This window comes from Pimephales promelas, chromosome 8, assembly GCF_988280905.1.
Source record: "Pimephales promelas chromosome 8, fPimPro1.hap1.1, whole genome shotgun sequence".
Lineage (NCBI taxonomy): Eukaryota > Metazoa > Chordata > Actinopteri > Cypriniformes > Leuciscidae > Pimephales > Pimephales promelas.
The window spans coordinates 28,922,200-28,944,112 of record NC_142776.1 but is presented as its reverse complement, the minus strand read 5'-3'; the positions used below and the strand labels follow the sequence as shown (position 1 = coordinate 28,944,112).

Below are 21,913 nucleotides of genomic sequence, written 5' to 3'. Positions count from 1 at the left end.
CAAATGAATGGGTTTATTCTATTTTTGCAGGCATTCTGAGAGGCAAAAATCTGGGGCTCTCGTCTACTGTAAGACGGCAATAAGCAGAAGTGTACTTGATAAGGATTTTACATTATTTGAGCTTAGGAGAGTGTTATGTGGGGTTAAGAACACTTCACCAAGGAAAGATGGTATGTTCTAAAATGATTCATGAAATTGATGATGTAGCTAAACATGTAATTTTAAGTCTTTATAATAAGATTTGGGAACAAGGAAGATTGCCTTTGTGTTGGAAACACTCTGTAGTGGTTCCTATTGGGAAACCAGGAAAGGATAAAACTGAAGTTAAAAGTTATAGACCAATAGCATTAACATCCAATTTATGTAAGCTTGTGGAAAAGATGGTCACTAGAAGATTAGTAAATGAAATTGAAAAAAGAGTTAATGTCTCCCCATACCCAAGAGATAAATAATAGAAGTGTATCAGAATATAGAGCAATTATTTAGAGAGTGGGTATGCTACTATAATACAACACAGGTCTATACTGATGCATCTAAAGATTCAGAGGGTAAAACAGGTTTTGCAGTTTACATCCCTGATTACAAAATCAATAGTCAAAAAAAGAACATCAGATCATCTGTCCATTTTTGCAGCTGAAATGTCAGCCATTATTATGGCATTGCAGTGGATAGAGGAAGTTCGGCCCCCTATAAAGCAGTTAGTTGTTCTGATGCTATGTCATCTCTCACATCCATCAAAATGGACAATCATCATGCTGACAGGATTTATTGATTGAAATTAATAATATCATATTTGCAATTAGTCAAAAGGGAATATCCATCCAGTTTGTATGGGTTCCTGCCCATGGAGTGGGAAAAGCTGGGAAAAGAGGCAACCAAGTGGAAATTCAATTAAGCTTTCCACTTTGTAAATCAGAAGTTAAGGTACTCATTAAACATAAAGTTAACAACATATGGCAAGCTAAATGGAATAAGGAGAAGAAAGGTACACGCTTATACAATATACAACAAGATATTTTAAGTAGCAAACATATTTATCCAAACAGACATGAAGAGGTTTGGTTTACAAGAATGAAAATAGGCCATACTGGTTTAAATAATAGCTTACATGTTACACATAAACATCCATCTGGAAAATGTGAGATTTGTGGAGTGAGAGAGGATGTGGATCATGTTCTTTTAAGGTGCATAGAGGGAAGTGAATTTAGTCAAAAAAAACCTTTTCGTTAGAAACATTATTATGTGAGACCAGATCAGGAAATACAACTGAGGCTATGATAATATTTATCAAAGAAACAAAACTAGCAGAAAGAATTTAAATTTTATTTTATTTTTATTTATTGTGTGAACGATATCCATTGATTGCATCTCAGCCCAGTAGATGGCGGTAATACCATTCGAATGAATGTAAACTGCCATAAAACATAACAGAAGAAGAAGATACAATCCAAATACTAACATGGCCAAGACCAAAGAGCTGTCCAAAGACACTAGAGACAAAATTGTACACCTCCACAAGGCTGGAAAGGGCTACGGGGAAATTGCCAAGCAGCTTGGTGTAAAAAGGTCCACTGCTGGAGCAATCGTCAGAAAATGGAAAAAGCTAAACATGACTGGCAATCTCCCTCGGACTGGGGCTCCATGCAAGATCTCACCTCGTGGGGTCTCAATTATCCTAAGTAAGGTGAGTAATCAGCCCACAACTACACGGGAGGAGCTGGTCAACGACCTGAAAAGAGCTGGGATCACCGTTTCCAAGGTTACTGTTGGTAATATACTAAGACGTCATGGTTTTAAGCATGAAAGAGCATGAAATTCTTAGCACTTGGAGCTGGTTGAGGAGGATGCAAATGAGAACAATGAAAAAAAGGTGAGAGAGGAAACAAGAAAGTTAGTTAATCAATCTGCAAATACTTCTTTCTTCAGATTCAGTTTAAGGCTGTATAACTTTGTAATATTATATCTACTACTTCATTATCTCTGTGTATTCAGGTCTCATCTTGCCGAGTGGTGAGATAAATTGGGTTTGTCCGTGTTAAGGGGGTATGGCAATTGGAGTATGTGGAGAGCTGTTTAAGACAGCGTTCACCTTCTTCCACTTAAGTAAAGAAGAGATGAAGAGCTCGGACTGTCAGGAGCATTTCGGAAGCATGCAGGAGTGTTTTTGTCACCGTCCTGAACTGTTCCCTCAGGAAGATGATCTTCAAACTGCAAATCCTGGGACAGACTCAGAGCAAAAAGATTCCCCTTCTATCTCTGGCCCTCTGCCTTCACAGTTGCCCATATCTACTTAAAACTGTAGAGAACCAAACTCCATCTCATATAACACAAATTATTTTTTACTAAAATATATTTATCTGTTATATTTATATCTAAAATGAGACATTAAAAGGGAGACGAGGACAATGTTGAAGAAAGTAACATTACATGGATTATATATTTTTTTGAAACGTTTTAGGTTAAATGACATCTTGATAATGAAAACAAATGGTGAGAATTCCAGAGAAATAAAGCATATAAAGGATGAAAAACTTTGTGTTTTCTGGGAGATGCCATCCTCATATTTATCAATCCATCATAGATTGAATTGTGTTCATTTTTTTATTGTCCTTTTTCATTTTTGTGTTCTATTTTGTTCCAACAAACATCGGTAACACTTTAGAATACTCTTTCTTACTGCATAACTAATGAGGAATTACTGAAGAACTCATAGGTAATTCTTTATTAACATTTAAGTCACTACTGTTAACTACTGAGAAAGATGTGTTGACTAATCAGTACGTAATAGAATTTTATGATTGTGTTAAGTATCAGTTAGTTAATCAATAACTAATTCATTCTGTCATACCTTCTGAAGAACTGCTATTAATTAAGGTTCAAGAAAAATAGCAATATGAAGTTGCTATTAATGAAGTCATACACAGTAGTTACTACAATAATCCATTTTATTTAACAGTGGAGTGGTGAATGAAGTACACAAATCAAGTAATTGAGTAAGTACCTATTCATTTTCAAAATTACCTTAGTAAAAAAGGCAATTCACTTTAGTTTTAGTCATTTTTCAGCTCTAATAAGAAAGACAAGTGCAGACATTTACCTATAGGATATATTGATCTGCAAACAACTATTTCATTAGCAAAACTTATAATGTACATTACATTCATAGTGGTTTTTTTACAGTAAGTTTGATTTGAGTCAGAATTATGTAATTCTTTATTAATTACTAATAGGTTCTCTATATTTTCACTTAAAAATACTGTTCCAAGTTCTACGTTATTCCTGAAGAATTATCCAATAATTCTTTACTAGTTAACAATTAATTTCCTTATATTTTCCCTTTAGAACACTGTTCCAGGTTTTAAGTCATTTCTGAAGAATTATCTAATAATGATTTATTAATTACTAATAAGTTCCCTATATTTTTAGTTTTCCACAGTCGTTGCCTCAAATACACAAATTTACTAATTTCTATGCTGAGAAAATCGGACACAGTATAAAACTAATCGGGGGTTATGGCAAAGCACTTGTGTATGGTTCCTTTCTGAAGTTGATTTCTTACAAAACACACACTCACAAAACCACACAGGCAAAACATTATATATGTATTTGTTAAAATAGCTACTTCTATTAATAGAAGTTTTGCCTGTGTGGTTGTGTGTGTCCGATTTTCTCAGCATAGAAATGAGTAAATTTGTGTATTTGAGGCAACGATAACAACTGTGAACTATCCCTTTAAGGGTTCTAGCAAATTCTGTCAGGCAAGTATCTGACATATTTGAATGATATGTAAAAAGAAAGGTATGACCCAAAATGAGGCTTCTTGAATAACATATTTTGACAGCATTGAACATGGTGGAAGAATTGGCTTTAAAATGATCAATGACCTTAAACCAATCATCCAAGGTTAGTACAGTGAAATTCGTTACTGAGCTTGGGTTTGTTTTTATGTTTTTGGGAGAGTGCCACATCATGTCTAGCTTGTTCAATGATTACCTGAAAGAGATATCCGAAGTTTCTTATTGGATAAGACCGGATAGAAGACCAAATAAACTGACCAATGGACTGATGGGGAGGAGGTTAGAGGGTCAGCAGGGCAGTGTTCATATGACCCTCTGTGATTCTTCCTAAAAATTTCAGACTAATCCAGTGAGAACGTGTAAGTATAAGTCTTAGCTCACAGAGAGAACTTTTAAATTGATTTCTGCTGTTTTAATTACTTTGTATCTCCTCTCTGAATGCAGGAGTGATGTCCAGTCTAAAGGAGATCTGTGCGGGACTGCCTCTTGATCCTCTTCCCCCAAACCGTGGGAGAGACCCCAGTGTACCTCATGCACCAGTCCGAACTCCAAACCTCACCCCATCAGAAGAACGGGTGGGTCAACATATCTCTCAGACCTATGCTCCGTCATTAATTATTCATAATAAATAAAAATATATAATTAGCAGAATATCCAAGTTGCTTTGTTTCATACAATGAAAGGGAGACCAACAATGACAAAAATCCTAAAGTATTGCATACTATAATTTTATACTAACAAATCACAGTGTAATAAAAAAAGTTTATTTATAATCTGACATAGTTGTGACTCAAAAGCAAGGCTGTTTACAATTCCCCAAAAATCAATACAAATATTATGTTGTAATATACAGTTTGGGGTCACTAAGAAAAAAAAATGAAAATAATACTTTTATTCAGCTAGGACACATTAAATTGATCAAAAATGACAGTAAAGGCTTTTATAATGTTCATTTTATTTAAAATATTCATTTTACAGTCTCCCAAAAAAAATTAATATAATAAGAAATGTTTTTTGAGCACCAAATCTGCAAATTAGAATGATTTCTAAAGGAAATTCAGCTTTTCCATAACATGATTAAATTACATTTCACAATATACTAAAATATTAAATAATTATTTGAATTTGTAAAAATATTTCACAATATCACAGTTTATTGTATTTTAAATGAAATAAATGCAGCCTTGGTGAGCAAAAGAGACTTGCCTCAACTGTTGATGAATTTATATGAATAGGATGTTTTAAATGCTTCAGGTCCACTTAGTGGTCAGCAACGGTTAAAAAAAAATACAGAATATCCCTAATCTTTCCACACTGCGAGTCCTGTCAATTATTAAAGATAAGAGTCTGAATTTCAAACAGAGAAAGGGAAGAATGCTCAGTATTAGAGGGGTTGAGGGACAGAGACCAAAACATTTTGTAAATTGATTGCATCATGATTACTCATTCTCTCTCTCTTCAGTTAATCTTTACTGGACTCTCCTGTTCTGGGTCTCTGTCATGTCATCATAGTGTCTCTCTCTCTCTGTCTTTGTCTCTCTAGCTGGCTTTGAGGAATGCTTTGAGATACTTTCCTCCTAGTGTGCACGCGACTCTGGCTGCAGAGTTTGCCCAGGAGCTCAGGCAGTATGGACACATCTACATGTACCGCTTCTGTCCTGCATTGCATATGAGGTACAACAAAAGCAACTGCACAGCATATTTAAGCAACTGTTGATACGGTATGGCAGTTCACACCAAATCCATGACTACGTACATGTGTGTTACAGAGCATATCCTATTGATCAGTACCCATGCAGAACAAGACACGCAGCTTCCATCATGCTAATGATTATGAACAATCTGGATCCTGTTGTAGCACAGGTACATTTTCACATTTTGTATTATGTTTTGATGTAATAGTGAAAAAATTGCTGCAGCTTCATTGCAGTATCAGTGGGTCTGTTCCTGACTTCAAGAAAATATGTTATAGTGTAATGATCTCCAGAATTGCATTAAGCTCTGATTTTAATACGTATTTTAATTCTCTCAGTTCCCACAAGAGCTTGTAACCTATGGAGGAAATGGACAGGTGTTCAGCAACTGGGCGCAGGTAAAGTGTGTTAGATGTATATTTATATATATATATTATATATATATATATATATATCACTTTTATTACAGCTTTATCTTTCTGTGTAATATAAAATTATAATAAATTAAGCTAATTGTTATTATTTAAGTTAAAAATGTAAAAAAAAAAAAAAAACTAACCTGTGTGTCTCCGTTTATCCTATTTATTCAGGGTTTTAAACTCTCCTCTGCCTTGGGACTTGTAATATATTTTAGTTGATATGTAGTAAACACTTTTCTTTTCTTTTTATTTTTAAACAGAGAAAACCAAGTGAAAGTATTGGGCTCAGCAATTCAACTGCCAAATTATGTCCATTATGTTTATGTTCGTATATATAGTTCTGGCTGGTATTTCACTATCTGAGCACCATGACTGAAGAGCAAACTCTTGTGATGTACAGTGGTCATCCATTAGGTCTCTTTCCCAGCCTCCCCTCTTCTCCTCGCTGTGTTATCACGAATGGCATGGTAAGATACACACAAGCCATTCTGTATGGGATATAAGTAAGGGAAGGGAAATGATTGTTTATTTTCTGTTTCTTGTGTGGTTTCAGGTTATTCCAAACTATTCTTCCAGAGAGGAATATGAGAAGATGTTTGCTATGGGCATTACCATGTGAGATTTCACCAATACCTAATAACAATCTAACTATAGACTCTTTTAGTAATGTACATGTTTACGTGTACATTTAAGTTTGGGGTCAGTGATGCTCTCCAAGGCTGCATTTATTTGATCCATAATACAGTGAAAACAGTAACAAATGTTTACTTTCTATTTTATATATATATATTTTTTTTAAAAATGTAATTTATTCCTGTGAGGGCAAAGCTGAATTTTCAGCTGTAATTGCTCTAGTCTTTAGCGTCACAGTATCCTTAAGAAATCATTCTGATATGCTAAGTTGGTGCTCAAGAAACATTTCTTATTGTTGTTGTCACAGTTGAAAACATTTGTGCAGAATCTGACAGACACTTTTTAGTGTTAGTGGAAATTTTATAAAATGAAATGTAGTTGTTGATTTTACTGTCATTTAAATGACCTTAATGCCTTCTAGTCCACATTTATCATAGTAGAACTGGGCAATAGGATAATGTGCATAGTCTAGTAGTGTGTATGTTTCTCTGTGTGAATGGTCAGGTATGGACAGATGACCGCTGGAAGTTACTGTTACATTGGCCCTCAAGGCATCGTTCACGGCACCATGGTAAGAAGAACATACAGAACTAAAAAAAAAAAAGGGCTTTCCAAAACGTATCCAAAAATGTACTAAAAGAGTATCCTCTCTGCCTTTTTAGTTGACAGTGCTTAATGCAGGTCGAAGATACTTGGGCACAGATGACCTGAGGGGTCGTGTGTTTGTGACATCTGGTCTGGGTGGCATGAGCGGAGCACAAGCAAAGGCAGCAGTCATTTCTGGCTGTGTAGGGGTCATTGCCGAGGTTGTGTATGCTTTTACTCTCACCTAACCATCTCATTGAATACTTCAAGCTGATCATTACATTCAGTTTCTAGTTAAAAGGAAATTGACTCAATCAAATTTCACAGTTTAGATTCAATCAAATCAAAAATACTCTACTTTGAAGGGATAGTTCAGCCAAAAATTGAAAATTCTATCATTTATTCACCTTGATGCCATTCCAAATCTTCTGTGGAACACCAAAGAAGATATTTTGAAGAATCTAACCAAGCAATTGTGGACAAAAATACTAAAACTGTTTGGTTTAACGCTTTTCCTGGCCATAAAAGTGGGCACGGGACTCCTTTTGGTCCATGTTAGCTGTAATAACTTACGAAATAAAAAATCTTCACATTTCAAATGATGCAAAGCCCTAAGCATACTATCATAACTGGCCTCTACAGGTTGATGAAGCTCCCCTAAAGAAAAGGCATGAGCAGAGCTGGCTGATGGAAGTCACTAATGATTTGAGCCACTGCATCAAACGCATCAGGTACAGTATGCAAGAAAACATTGAAACACATTGAGACTTACAGACATATCTTAAACTTCTAACACTTAATCTTATAGAGAGGCCAGAAAAGCAAAAGAGGCCTTGAGTTTAGGCTACCATGGCAACATTGTGGATCTCTGGTAAGTCGTGTACTTCATATTCTCTATTGTTTGTGAGTAAATTATTTTGCAAATTAAATTATTTAGTAAATTACAAGTGCAATATTTTTCAGGGAGTGCCTCTACCAGGAGTATAAGAAGACAGGGGAGTTGTTGGTTGATTTGGGTTCTGATCAGACATCACTTCACAATCCCTTCAGTGGAGGATATTACCCAGTGCAACTCACCATCAAACAAGCCAATCAGCTCATGAACACTGACCCCCATCGCTTCAAAACCTTAGTACATGAGAGGTACACACAAAAATACATCTTAATGCCACAATTAACTAAAAGTAATTTAAATCTACATAAGCTCCAAACTCCCTTGTGTAGTCTTTGCAGGCAGGTGGAGGCCATCAATAACTTGTCAGATGCAGGGATGTTCTTCTGGGACTATGGCAATGCTTTTCTCTTAGAGGCCCAGAGAGCAGGCAAGTAAAGAGTAATTGTCACAAAAAAAAGCATGACACGGTGATCAAGTATTACTCTGACAGGGTTTATTTATTTTGAGATAAGACTGTACATTATCCAAATACTTACCAAATAAATGAATGAGCATTAAATAATGAATAATTTTATTCAGTGAGAACCACTAAGTGATTCGAGAGATGTAAAACTGTTGTCATGTAGCAAAAGGAAAAAAGATACAAAGATATTTGACTAGACCACAAAATACCAAGATTAGCCAGTCAGAATCAAGTATTCCAGAGTGTAGTGAGATTAACATCAAAGTATGCATAATAAAAATGTGCAGTTACACTGTGTTTTAAGGTGTAATTATACATTTAAGTAATAAATACAATGAATGAATTAGGGTTTGGTTTAGGGTTAGTTGCATGTAATTATCCATAATTTATAGTTATTATAGTAACTACATGTATTGTGTAATAAGGACACAGTAAAATAAAGTGTTACCAAGTTTTCTTCTGTCTCTTCAAGGTGCGAAGGTAGAGAAGAAAGGGGGAGGGGCTACTGAGTTTAAATATCCCTCATATGTCCAACACATAATGGGGTAAGTGACCATAAGCAGACCACTCACTCACTCACTCACTCACAGACTAGTTTTAATCTTTGCCCCTTTCTGTAGGGATATTTTTTCACTGGGTTTTGGCCCATTTCGTTGGGTCTGTACCTCTGGTGACTCTGCTGACCTGGCTGAGACTGATACAATCGCCACTGCTGTATTAGAAGAGATAAGTTCCACAGTAACTGAACGTGTCCGACAGCAATATAGTGACAACATCCGCTGGATACGTGAAGCTGGGAAACACAAGATGGTATGGCTCACAGACTCCCAACTCTAAATAAAATACAAAAAATCATATTAATTTTGAAGTCACATTAATTTATTTACCCATCGATTTTGCACTTGCAGCATAACACTTTATAACATAGCATAACATTACTAATGCCATTGAAAAAATGTGCTATTCAGCCTAAATTAATTTATTCAGTCCACAAAAGTGTCTAATGTAAGTGGGTTATACAGTAAGTATTATTCAACTGGCCGTTTCAACATGTCGGCCACCATGAGGCAGGGTTATTATAGTTAACTAAAACTAAAACCTTACAATATTCCTGCCATGAGGTGACCTACTCCATGTAAAATAAAACGGCGTTCATTAAGGATACTATTTTCAAAGTTAGTTTTATAAGTACTAAACTTTAAATAAATAAATTGTATTATATTGTTTTGTGTGTTCAGTTTGTGTGGTCTCTTTTGTGTTTAGGTTGTGGGTTCACAGGCCCGTATTCTCTATTCGGACCAGAGAGGAAGAGTTTCCATTGCCTTGGCAATAAACCAAGCCATTGCTAAAGGGAAAGTCTCGGTAATTTACGTGTGCATACTACTGAACTCATTTAATTATGATTCATTATAACACGCTTTGCAACATATCAGTGCAACTGTCTCCTCCCCCCCCCTCAGGCTCCAGTAGTCATCAGTAGAGATCATCATGATGTCAGTGGGACAGACAGCCCCTTCAGGGAGACCTCCAATGTTTATGATGGCTCTGCCTTCTGCGCAGGTACACAAAGACACATCTATACCATCTTTCAAATTATTATACAAGTGACATATCAGTAGGATCTCAGTACAATAAACATTCAGATTTTAGTTTTTCAACTACAGTGTTTTTTGTTTTATACTTTTAGATAACTGGTATCAATCTCAGACAGGTTTGTAGTTTGCCATGACTGCCATGTTAAATAGTTGGCCATGACAACAATTATTATTATTATTAAGCCAGTTTTCATGCAATATGGGGAGGATGAAAGATCTTTCTGAAGATTAAAAGCATGAGAAGGTGCAGTGTCTCGCAAAAGGTAAAAAACTAATATTTTGTGAAAAATGAATAGTGAGTGATTTAGACTTAGAGCACAGAAGCACATGGTCAGATAAAGCTTTTTTTTAAAGGAAAGTTTCTGTCAAACAAATTAATTGTATTTAAAGAACAGCTGTAAACCCTTTTGTTTGACAGAAACTTTTCTTAATTACCCTTTATCTGACTGAGTTCTTCTATGCTCTAGTCTAAATCACTCACAAATCTTTTGATTTAAAATCAAAATCCTCATTTTTTTATTCCTTTCGCAAGACAGTGCACCATTTCAGGTTTTTCATCTTCAGAAAGATCTTTTTTCCTCCCCATATTGCATGAAAACTAAAAGAAGACATGGCAAACTACTGAACAAGCCTGTCTGAGATTGATACCAGTTATCTAAAAAGATATGAGAAGTAAAACAAACCTTTTCTTTGAAAAACTAATATCTGAATGTGCATTGTACTAAAATCCTACTTATATGTCACTTGCATAATAATTTTGAACATAGTGCAGATATACAAATGAACTACAAGTTGTATATAACCATACTCATACACCATACTAACTATACACTAAGTAAGGGATAATGTACAGTCATATTGACATTGTAAAATAAAGCTGAGAAGGTGATTAGGAGGGGTGTTGTGTTATCCTGAGTGGGTTTATTGTGCGATAATGAATGAATATACATTATCTTGCTAAATACATGGCTACTTAGAGAACAAAAAAAATAAATTACCATGATTTAAGTGTAAACAATTCTTTATAGCTGTCATTATCCACAAGTTTCCGAGGGGCGCTCATGTAAAAAATAAAGTGGGTGAAACTTCCGGTGAGGCGGCGGAAGTAGCATTCCAATGGTATTTTGTGTGTTAGTTAGCGAAGAGGCTAGCTGTTTTTCGGAGAATTATTTTACTATTTAAAGACGCAAATCTTTGTGAGAGATGTCGTTACGGAGCTCAGGGACAACATGTGCTGTTCGCGGTTGTATGTATAACCGGACTAAACTAATTCAGTGGCTTAAACGGGATTGTTTTGAACATAAGCTGAAAACGAAATCACAGTGATCCTGCCAACGACTGTAGTTTCCATCACCTCCCAAAAGACAACGAATCTTCCTGTGTACATTTGTTTAAAATCTTAATATTCTATAAACTCTATCAGCATGTGTTTGGCTGTTCACTACTGATGTTACACCTAAACTCAGGATCAAAGCCTGATACCAAATGTGCCAGTTAATGTATTCAAGTAGCATATTCATTTATAATTTTAAATAAACTCCAAAGCACAATGACTAAGTGTGTATTTTTTATTTTAATTGTTTGTCAGCTCGCACAACTGTCTGTCAACATGCCTTGATCAGTATTGATTATTAATAATGTTATTATAATACTCCCAATCAACTACTGCGGAGGTAAAGGTACTGTTATTTCACCCTTTTGAATTTGGTTGAGGTTGTGTTCCCACATCGTTAGCTAGTTTGGATCGCTATAACTTGAATGACTGTCAACTGTTGAATGAACGAGTGTCAAGCATGTCAAGTAGCGCATTGTTTACTTCAAACCGGAAGTCGCGCCCACTTTTGACGCAAGGCCTCATGGGGCGTAGGAAACTTGTGGATACAAAATATCTGAATATAGAATGTTGTGATTGACCAATCAGCATTAAGTTTTCCATAGAGACTATTTAATAGATTCATGTCTTTGCATTTATTATAGACATGGCAGTGCAGAATTTTGTTGGTGATGCATTCCGTGGCGCCACATGGGTTGCTTTGCACAATGGAGGCGGAGTTGGATGGTATGTAGAGATTTGATTTGTTATTGATGATTTTTTTTTTCTATAGATAAAACATGTTACTGATTTCTTGCTATTTTGTATTATTGATTGAGCAAAAAAAAAAAAGTAGAATAAAAATGTACCATAAAAAAGATATTAGTTATTAGTGCTTTAATTATTGACTCGATATTGATTTTTTTTTAGGGGAGAAGTGATAAATGGTGGTTTTGGATTGGTTCTGGATGGTTCTGAAGAGGCAGGGCAGAGAGCTAGACTAATGTTGAACTGGGATGTCTCTAATGGGGTGAGTATCTTTTGTGTAAATATATACTGTATAAATGCATACTTGATTATACTATATGTAAATACTGATGTGTATATCACTAGGTGGCACGGAGATGCTGGTCAGGCAATGCTAATGCTTATGAGGCGATCCAACGTACCATGGAGGATCAGAGTCAGCTGAGAGTCACAATGCCCAACCCAGTACAGGAAGAACACATTCTGGATCATGCACTGCTGGGATAAACTAAACTCCGCATTTAAATAATAAATTATGCATATCTTATCTTACCAGAATTTTTTTTTTTTTAAAGTACTGTTCTATTCACTCAAGAAAGATGGACAATCGAATGCATAGACTGTAATATATACTGTAATAGACTCTGAACTAGTCCATTATTTACTTTTACTTTTGAATTTGAATGATTACAATTAAAAGTTATAATTGTTCAGTTTTGAAAATGTATTTCAGTGAATTGGTTTAAATTTAGTAATTGAGGTACCTGATGTGTATTTTATATGGTTATAAAATAATAAGCTCCCATAAAGGTAAAAATGGTCCTGAAAAATAAATTGCAAGGGGCCAAATTGTAAGCCTACCTATTTGGCACTATTGCAATTATAGCTAGTAAATGTCAAATGTTATTGTGGTAGTATCGTGCTACAAACAAAAGTATTATTCAGATGCAAAACTTGAGGTTTGTTTGACCTTTGAGTCAGAATGGGAGTCATGGATACAAATGTCAACATGCCACCAATAGACTTTAGTTAACACAGCTTCAAGAAATGAGTGGCGTTTCAAATTGTAAAAATCATGATATGTTACAATTTAGCGTCCTCTTTATTTTAATATCTTTAAGATTTTTTCTTACATAGAGCCAAAAATTCAATAATGGCTCTGGGGACGGAGTGTTTACTGGGTGATCAGACGCTGGAAGAGGAATTCAGGCGGTTAAAAAAACGTGATTTGACAGAGAATTACCTATTTCAAATGGCATGTGGCTCGTTTAAACCACAAAAATGCAGTGGAAGTGCCTTTAGGAACCATATCATGGAAAAGGTAAAAATCTCTCCCCCGACTCGACCGCAACCGAAGCATTTTGACGCAAGTACACCTGCGGCTCGACCTGCAATACCTACATCAGACATCAGAGGCGCTGCTAAATTCTACACGCGCTTGCCTGGAGACAAGCCCGCGGAACACCCGGACTGGATCCGCGACAGGAAAGCGTTTAGAGAAGCGCTTGACGGTATGGGAGATCTGCGCAGATGGCTCCATAATAAACCGATTCTCACCGACCTGGAGGTTCTCATCACGGAACGAGACAGTCAAGATAAGCGCATGACTTCCCCTTCAAAAACAATAATTTTCCCTCCTCAACTAGATGTTACAACTGTATGAACATATTTTGATACAGATACTACTGATATATATATATACTCACGTTTACAAACTAGAAAAGTGGCTAAAAAAGGCCTTTATCTTTCTTTATCTTTACTTTTCTTTTGTCTTTATATCACAGTCTCCGCGTGCACTCAGGCGTGAAGTTGAAGAAGTGAAGAGCTTTCTGCGCGCTCCCGAAGCATGCAATCTTTCCAAATTCTTGGACTCGTATGGGACTAGTAAATTAAAGCGTGTAGACCTCTGTGCTCTGTTTAAGAAGGTGAGCACTGTGCAATACATAGCGTTGGCAATTATTTATTTTTTATATTTTTGATTTTGCACACTTTTAAGAACATTGTAGGAGTAAAAAGTGTGTTTTGGCTTGTAGGAAGGCCTCTTCATACAGCCTGAGCGAATGAACGTGCTGATGTCCTCATTAAATGAGATGGTCCTCACTGCGGAACATGAAATCCATGGGGAGGAGTCGGATCCAGATCCAACTCCTCCCACCTTCCATACACCTAAACCTAACCAACTCCGCCCCCTGATCCCTAAACCCACCCCTAATCCCTAAACCCAACCCTAATCCTAACCATCTCCACCCCTTGGATCGTGATCCGACTCCTCCCCGTGGATCTCATGTTCTGCATTGAGGTGCTACTGCATTAAATAGTGAGGATGGAAACTCGGTAACTGTGGAAAACCTGGCTGTTGGGATCCAGGCCTGGAACGGAAAGCATCGGGAAAGGGAAGAACACAAATCAAATGCTGGTATATATTATTAGTCAAGGGGTAAAGGGAGAAACTAAATAGTTCTTAGTAGGAACATTATTTCTTTCAGTTTGTAACAGCATAAGGCATTGTGTATTTATGTTTAGGTTGGAACGCAGACCATGAGAAAGCAACTTGGACAAGACACCATCTTCCAATACATGCAATTTCAGAGGAGAAAGATGATGAGGTACTGCAACACATAAAAGTATAAACAATTACAGTCCATTTTTGTTAAGATCATGCTTTAAAAATAACTTTTTATCATACCAACAAATGGTGATAATTCCATGGTATTATTGACATACTTTTATATGGTAATCATGTAATACCGTGGTAAATTAAAGTGTTTTATTACCAACAGAAACCGTCACAGTACCATGTTCCCACCACTGTAATTAAAACTATAATTATAATCACACAATTCTAAATATTACTAATAGTTTTTTTATTCAAAGAATATTAATTACAGTACTGATAATATGTCAGTTGAGTTATGTTACATCTGTAATAGAGCTCTTTGGATGTTAATGTTTCTAGATGGGCATGCAGGACGTGGAGGTGCTGGCGATCATGAGGAGAGTTTTGGCAGCCACCAAGACCTCTTGTCCTTCTTCTCTGGGTGGCAGTATGGGAAGAGAAGTGGATCGTTTTAGGACACTTTGTTTTAGAGAATACCTCAAATCTATTGAGCAATGCCAACGTCAGGGGCTTAATGTGAGCCAAGCCACTCTACAGAAAGGTATGGGTTTTTTTTTATAGAAATTGCACATACACATACATCCAGAATACAAATGTAACCTGACAGTATATCTTTCTCTAGTCTTGTTGCACCCTGTTGACATGAGCTTGTCTAGCAGCTCCAAATTGGGAGGAAAAGGTCACTTGTCTGGCTGTGGTGGACAAGAACAAGTCCTGACATTACTCAGGACATCCAAAACACACCGAGTTGAAGGTGGAGCAAAAAAGGGCCATAAAGCGATGTAAGTCTCTCTATGACAAAAAAATTCTTATATATATCATATTCATCAAAGGAACCTGAAAACATATATCATGGTTTCCACACAAAAATATTAAGCAGCAGAACTGTTTTCAACATTGCTAATAATAAGAAATTACAAGACAATCAGATTTCTGAAGGATCATGTGACACTGAAGACTGGTGTAATGGCTGCTATCTTAAAATTAAAAATAAATAAAAATAGAAAACAGGTATTTTATATTGTAAAAAATATTTTACATTTATTACTGTTTTTACTGTATTTTTTATCAAATAAATACAGCCTTGATAAGCATAAGAGACTTCTTTTAAAAACATTAAAACATCTTACCTAGGCCTATGCTTTAAATAAGAGTGTTTGAATTGAGTAATGTCTGTATATGTGTTGTAGGAAGAAGCAGTCAATTCGCTGGGCGGACCCTAATGCCTTCTGGCCAGGAAAGGAAGATCATGTGCGCTTGTTTCTGCCTGTAGTGACAAACTCTCCTGCAAAGGTTTTATTTCAGCGTATTGAACGTACTGTTGCGCCAAGTCCCGGAAACTGGCCCGTAAATCATTTAATATACTCAACCTCTGGAGATATAGAAGCTCGCAAGATGTACTCTCTCTAGAACATTTTTGACTGTATTGAATGTCTATATGAAGTCGGCATGAAACGGAAGTTGCAACAAAATAAATCGTTTATACAAAGTACTGCAATATTCCTAATTTCTACCATTATGGCGACCGAAAAACTCAAATAGATGTGCTGCTCTTTTTAGCCACACAAGTCTTTATTTTGTCACTCAACTTATTCTCATACATGTATGCAAAGTAGACTCACACAGCCATTTTTGATTTAATAAATACTAAAATGTAAAATCTTCTCTTCATACTGTTTTTTTATGTATAGAATGAATTGTGAACATACAAATAACTTGTGTGTGTGAGTGTTTTGTGAATAGAGCTCTGTTGTTTTTCCTTATGTCAGGATATTTGCATTAGGAAGTATGATGCAGATTGATTTGTTTGATATGGATCAGGATAGCTGTGAATTTAGAAAACACAAACGGCACACAGTAGAAGACAGACGTCAAAAACGAAGAGATGTCACGGATTTTGAGTCCGCTCCTGTCGACTCGAGAGAATGGCCTTCTCTGCAGTTTACTTAGTTATGATTGCAGTGTAAGTTCACTTTTTTGTTATACATCAATTGATCAAAATATCACATTGCTAAAAGAACCCATACATTGTGCAGGAATTGCTTTTATTCCATTCCCATAATTCACTGTTAGCCTATTGTGTGTGTGTGTGTGTGTGTGTGTGTGTGTGTTGTTTAAAATGTAATTCTATGACATAATTTGGTGAGATTCAGAATAAGAAACAGTTTCAGGTCTGTATTACATCCCACATTACTGTGTGTTGTATATGTTTTCAAGTGAGTGTTTCTTATTCTAAAGGGTCTAATTCCAACTCCACAGTACCCAGTGGGATATCAAAACACTTGGTTATTTTTTCTAGCTCTTTTCATGCATTTGTTTCACTTTTTCTGGAACTTTTATGCAATGCTCATAATGTTTTACTGCAGACCTTACACATCCTGATACTAACTGATCACTGGTTTTTCCAGTTAGTTGAAAGAACACATGATGGTTATTTTAATAATTCACAAGTAGAGCCGTAGAAGCCAGGGCTGCCTCATGAAATTGTTTTTCAACTATGCAAACTTATGCAAACAGCATATTTCGACCAAACTGCGTATTTGTACAGACAAAAAGACATGGCACAACTACACCGCTGATATGCATCCTGATAAAATTCCCCTGGCCTTTGGAATTAAAACAGCTCCACATCGTCACATAACCTTCATTATACCTAGAGATTGGCATGGGTTAATTTCCATAATATCATCTCTCAATGCAGATCAAAACCAGATCAAACCAGCTATTAGGCTAACTGAAATAAAACCATGCCAATCTCTAGGTGTGGTGAAGTGTATCTGATGATGTGGGGCTATTTTAATTCCAAAGGCAGGGGAACTTTATCAGGATGCATAGTATCCTGGATCCATGAAATAACTGACCTTTAAAAAAAAAAAAAATCTGCCTGCCTCTATGGGAATTTATCACAGGGGTGTCCTGACTTATGCTTACTGCATTTATTTATTTATATGATACATTATTCATTCACACAAAGGTTCCTCAACTAGGTAGTCAACTTTATAATGGGTGTGTTCACTTATGCTAAACACTGTATTTGTGTTTCTTTGTGTACATTACAGGTTTTAGCATGTGGTATTGTCCAGCTGGTAATTGCAGAGAAAAGGGAGTGGAAAAGTCACAGTTTTGGAGTTTTATGTCTGGTGCAAGATACCTTCATTCATTCAACATTCATGAGACTCTACTGTCTTAAGGTGAGGCTGACGGATATTACAGAGAGAGCTTGCCCACTCCGTGTGTTTATCTCAAATAGTAAAATAATTCCTTCTAAAAAATTATAGGAATCAACAGTTGAAATCATTTCAATAAATTCTTAAATTAAAGGGATAGTTCACCCAAAAATGTACATTTTGCCCTTCTGCTGAACAAAAAAGAATATATTTTGAAGAATATATATTATATATAATATATATTCTTTTTTGTTCAGCAGAAGAAAGAACTTAACACAGGTTTGGAACAACTTGCCGGTGAGTAAATGATGACAACATTTTCATATTTAGGTAAATTATCCCTTTAAATACTAAAACATTAAATGAATAGGTGATTAAAGGTTTTCTACTAATTCCAATACACTGAATGTGTTTTTATATATTTAACACTGATGTTGCATCACATCCTTCTCACAAATCTCATAACCCTGACATTATTATATATATATAATACTCTCTTATAAATAAAGGTCCCAAATGGGGGTTTACACAGTAATGCAGAAGAACAGTTCTTAAAATAACAATTTTTTCTTATTGTGAAAATTTTTTTTAAGATAAAGAAACTTTTTCCAATATAAAGACCCTTGCCTACTGATTCTATTCATTCATTAATTCATTAATTCAGCACCCCCCCGAAAATCTTTATTGATTGTCTGCCCTATTTCCATTTCAATCCATTGTGCAATGATTCTACATTGGATGTTTAGGACAGTTCTTATTGGGATGCTACTACTTTTTTGGTACCACCTCATATCTCAGGTTCTGTGTGACAGTTTTTTTCTCTTTCTATTAGCAAAAGGCTAAGCTGCAATGGGAACAGGAGCTGTATACACCATTTGAGTACTCAGAAACTTGTCCTTATTTCCACACCTTTCCTGGTGATGTGAGTGACAAATGCATTATACTCTAGATTCTGTAGAGTAGCGTGTTTATATGCATCAGTTTTTTACTACATTATGGATACCAACCAAGCAAACTAAATGCCTTAAAAATGCTAAAAGATTTGTGTAACATTCAGGTTTAGGACTTAGGGTTTTTTAAATATTGTTAGCTGAACAATAGAAGTCAATGGAAAGTCTTCATCATGATGGAAACCAAACGTGTGTGTGTTCATGCAGGAGTGTCAGATAGGAATAAACTTTGCGGATGAAGGTGAGGCCAAGCAGTTCTACATTGCTATGCAGAAGCAGATCAGTGACAACAAAGGTCTGACCCTCTGAACACTCCTCACAAATCACATCAAATAAGGAATAATGTTTATCCAAGCCCCATTACACCTGTTTCTCTCCTCTCCAGCATCTCAATCGGTACTTACACGCAGATACAGTGTGGGGGCTAATTCTGATTGGAAAGACAAGCTTAACAATTGTCTTAGAGGACATGAAGTGCAAAAGAGGTGAGAAACAAAACAGACACAGACAGGACACCTTGGACTCTGCGCTGAAATCTACATTATATACACTGTAAAACGAATCGGTTACCTAATGTAACCTCGGTTCTCTCTAGATGAGGGAACAAGTATTGTGTAAGTTTAGCTTACGCTACGGGAAAGATTCATCTTCTCGAGATATTGAAGCCAAAAATTATCCTATTTTGTATCTATTGTCAACGCAGTGCAGCGGCTAGCAGATCCAGCGATCCGGATGAAAATGAAAATCAGAGATTCAGCCTTCGAGCCCCGCTTATATACGCTAAGCCATGCGCATTCTTGTGGGCTAGGACACGTTGAGGGCGCGAGCGCCCTTCATTGAACGCGACATCACGTCGTGCTCTCTGGTAGGCTGCTGCATTTGCCGCAGGGCAGCCAATGAGCACGCTAGACAGCCTGCTCTAGGTCTGCTAGCTGCTGCACTGCGTTGACAATAGATACTAAACTTATGCAATGCAAGAGAACCTCTCGTAAGAGAACATGACATTTTCAACGTTTAGACAAAAGATTAGTGGAATATGTTTTACGAGAAATTATGTTACTTACTGTTTGTTTGTAATTGTGAAATTTACTAGCTAGTTCTGAGAATTGTTTCAAAGTAAATCGTTCATTGTTTTTCAGTGTAGAATATTTGGGTTCTGATTCTCTGGTCATATAGTCTTTCTCTCAGAAGTGCATCCAGAGTTCAACACCATCTTGATTTAGATGCAACATTTCCAGAGAGCAAGTCCAGCCAAATAAATAACTCATCATCGCAGACTCTCTCCAGCAATAACGAAGAGTCGATCTCGCTCGCCCAGAGGAAAGGGCCCCTCCCACCTCTTCCCCTTCACGCCAGGGCAGCCATGCTCAAGTTGAATCGCAGTTCTAGCATGCAACACTTTGACTCCACCCTTGCTGTTCCATCAGGGGTTCCACCCCCTCCATCGTACCAGGCTCCCACAGCCCCTCTTAGTTCAGCTGTAAGTATGCTCATATACTGTATGAAATACCCAAATGTATGTAAATACCCGTTTCATATCATTTTTATATCAAAATGTGTTTGTTGTAGGTTAAAGATCACTCCTCAGCTAGAATGAAGCAAACGTTTCATTATAATGGTAACTCCTCTGTCTAAATCTAATTTGTTTGACTCAGTTTAAAAAGACTACTAAATATGGCAGACATGTTTCTATTTTACAGCTGGCATCAAGGATGAATCTGGCTATGATGATTACCTTTAAAACCACCATCCTGTCCATCATAAGGGACATTATGACACAGTAAAAGAAGGACCTGGTCATGGTATCCCACTATTCCCTCCAGACACTTACACATTGAATATATCTTTATATGATATATAATCTCTGCACCACAGTGTGGTTCTTTTTTTATGAAAATGATGCAGTGTAGTAGTCAAATCTAATAAAAACATAACAGTGGCCCGAATAGTTTCTATACTAAAGAGCACCACAAAGTGTCTAAATAGTTAGTCTTACTCTTGTTTTTTAATTTAAAACCTCAATGAATTCATTTTTGTGAAATGATTTGCTTGAAATTTGTACTTGTGTTATATGCTGTAAAGGGATACTCCACCCATGCACCGTTCCAAAACCGTATGACTTTATTCTGAGGAACATTAAAAAGATATTTTAGGGAATGTCAGTTTTTTTTTTTTTTTTTCATTCAGTGGGCTAATTTTTGGTTTGGTTCCCACTTCAATATTCTTCAAAATATATTTTGTGTTTCATAGAAGTCATGCAGGTTTGGAGCGACAGGAGTAAATGATGACAGAATGAGTGACATTCTTACATTTTTAGGTGTAGCTTAACTATCCAAATACTTTTGGATACTCTTTATCATGACTTTACTTCATTTACGTAGACAAAGTAGAATGAATAATTAAGTTTTGTTAGAGCTATGATGACAGTGACAGCACAAAATGACTGTAGGCCTATAATGTTCTGTGAAAGTGACTGATAAATTATCAGCTTTGAGATTTCGTCACTCACTGTTTGATAAATGGCAGCATTCTTATCACATTTTGCCCTTGGGTTCTTGATTTTAAGTTGACCCACTGGACGTGTGCATTACTGCAAATGAATTTAAAAGATGAACAGTGTACAGTTCAGTTTCTGTAAGTGGACTAGGTGTACTATAGAGAGAAACATGTTGCACTGAATTTCTCCATTATCTACAGGCCAGTACATTTTAATTAATCTATTGTAAAGCAACTCATCTGAAATTACATAATGAGGGTGAGAGTTATAGGCGTTACATGCCCTCAATCTGTTTCTCTGTCTAGTAACGTTAGCCTACTCCCATGTGGCTGTTTTAAGACGCCTGTGTGTTATCTAAACCCGCACACAAATCCTGTACCGGTGCGCTTCTAAGCAATGTTTCCGTGAAACAACGGGGACAATCAAAAGCTCTTCCACAAAAGCCAGTGCCTGAAGACGTTAGCCGCCCGCTGCTCTTTATAACCTGAACGATGAAGAATTCTAGCCGCATCCGAGATGGACAAAACCGCGAAAGGACAGGT

At 36.3% G+C, this 21,913-nt stretch overlaps 4 protein-coding genes across 4 annotated transcripts; all 4 read left to right on the top strand.

Moving 5' to 3' along the window:
- Nucleotides 1-1,423: 1,423 nt before the first annotated feature.
- On the top strand, nt 1,424-3,821 carry chchd4b (coiled-coil-helix-coiled-coil-helix domain containing 4b). Its single transcript, XM_089134292.1, is given in 3 exon segments — nt 1,424-1,824; nt 1,827-1,869; nt 1,991-3,821. Coding segments are annotated over 3 exon segments (384 nt in total). The 5' UTR covers nt 1,424-1,787; the 3' UTR covers nt 2,295-3,821.
- A 205-nt stretch (nt 3,822-4,026) lies between these two features.
- Nucleotides 4,027-12,698, top strand: uroc1 (urocanate hydratase 1). Its single transcript, XM_039664619.2, has 20 exons — nt 4,027-4,156; nt 4,242-4,372; nt 5,341-5,471; nt 5,567-5,660; nt 5,830-5,889; nt 6,249-6,377; nt 6,464-6,525; nt 7,048-7,114; nt 7,206-7,349; nt 7,771-7,859; nt 7,937-7,999; nt 8,092-8,271; nt 8,353-8,450; nt 8,959-9,031; nt 9,107-9,296; nt 9,750-9,848; nt 9,947-10,046; nt 12,059-12,140; nt 12,324-12,423; nt 12,507-12,698. Exons 2-20 carry the CDS (start codon nt 4,247-4,249, stop codon nt 12,645-12,647), a joined length of 2,028 nt encoding a protein of 675 aa, XP_039520553.2. The 5' UTR covers nt 4,027-4,156; nt 4,242-4,246; the 3' UTR covers nt 12,648-12,698.
- Nucleotides 12,699-12,790: 92 nt separating this feature from the next.
- Nucleotides 12,791-16,249, top strand: efcab12 (EF-hand calcium binding domain 12). Its single transcript, XM_089134291.1, has 8 exons — nt 12,791-13,797; nt 13,925-14,065; nt 14,174-14,233; nt 14,463-14,556; nt 14,664-14,746; nt 15,097-15,298; nt 15,380-15,539; nt 15,948-16,249. The coding sequence occupies exons 1-8, from the start codon at nt 13,294-13,296 to the stop codon at nt 16,165-16,167; spliced, it is 1,464 nt and encodes a 487-aa protein (XP_088990417.1). The 5' UTR covers nt 12,791-13,293; the 3' UTR covers nt 16,168-16,249.
- Nucleotides 16,250-16,379: 130 nt separating this feature from the next.
- On the top strand, nt 16,380-21,368 carry LOC120474844 (uncharacterized). Its single transcript, XM_039665456.2, has 8 exons — nt 16,380-16,720; nt 17,817-17,948; nt 18,757-18,846; nt 19,082-19,169; nt 19,260-19,359; nt 20,051-20,354; nt 20,444-20,492; nt 20,575-21,368. The coding sequence occupies exons 1-8, from the start codon at nt 16,643-16,645 to the stop codon at nt 20,613-20,615; spliced, it is 882 nt and encodes a 293-aa protein (XP_039521390.1). The 5' UTR covers nt 16,380-16,642; the 3' UTR covers nt 20,616-21,368.
- The last annotated feature ends 545 nt before the right edge of the window (nt 21,369-21,913 follow it).

What these genes read in the sequence shown, in the direction of transcription:
- uroc1 (XM_039664619.2), top strand. Translation starts at nt 4,247, where the DNA reads ATGTCCAGTCTAAAGGAGATCTGTGCGGGACTGCCTCTTGATCCTCTT. An exon ending in TTGCTAAAGGGAAAGTCTCG is followed by an intron (nt 9,849 to 9,946) that starts GTAATTTACGTG and finishes CCCCCCCCTCAG; the next exon opens with GCTCCAGTAGTCATCAGTAG. An exon ending in TGGCTCTGCCTTCTGCGCAG is followed by an intron (nt 10,047 to 12,058) that starts GTACACAAAGAC and finishes CATTTATTATAG; the next exon opens with ACATGGCAGTGCAGAATTTT.
- efcab12 (XM_089134291.1), top strand. Translation starts at nt 13,294, where the DNA reads ATGGCTCTGGGGACGGAGTGTTTACTGGGTGATCAGACGCTGGAAGAG. An exon ending in AGAACACAAATCAAATGCTG is followed by an intron (nt 14,557 to 14,663) that starts GTATATATTATT and finishes ATTTATGTTTAG; the next exon opens with GTTGGAACGCAGACCATGAG. An exon ending in CCAAGCCACTCTACAGAAAG is followed by an intron (nt 15,299 to 15,379) that starts GTATGGGTTTTT and finishes ATCTTTCTCTAG; the next exon opens with TCTTGTTGCACCCTGTTGAC.
- LOC120474844 (XM_039665456.2), top strand. Translation starts at nt 16,643, where the DNA reads ATGTCACGGATTTTGAGTCCGCTCCTGTCGACTCGAGAGAATGGCCTT. An exon ending in TCCACACCTTTCCTGGTGAT is followed by an intron (nt 18,847 to 19,081) that starts GTGAGTGACAAA and finishes GTGTTCATGCAG; the next exon opens with GAGTGTCAGATAGGAATAAA. An exon ending in GCAAACGTTTCATTATAATG is followed by an intron (nt 20,493 to 20,574) that starts GTAACTCCTCTG and finishes TCTATTTTACAG; the next exon opens with CTGGCATCAAGGATGAATCT.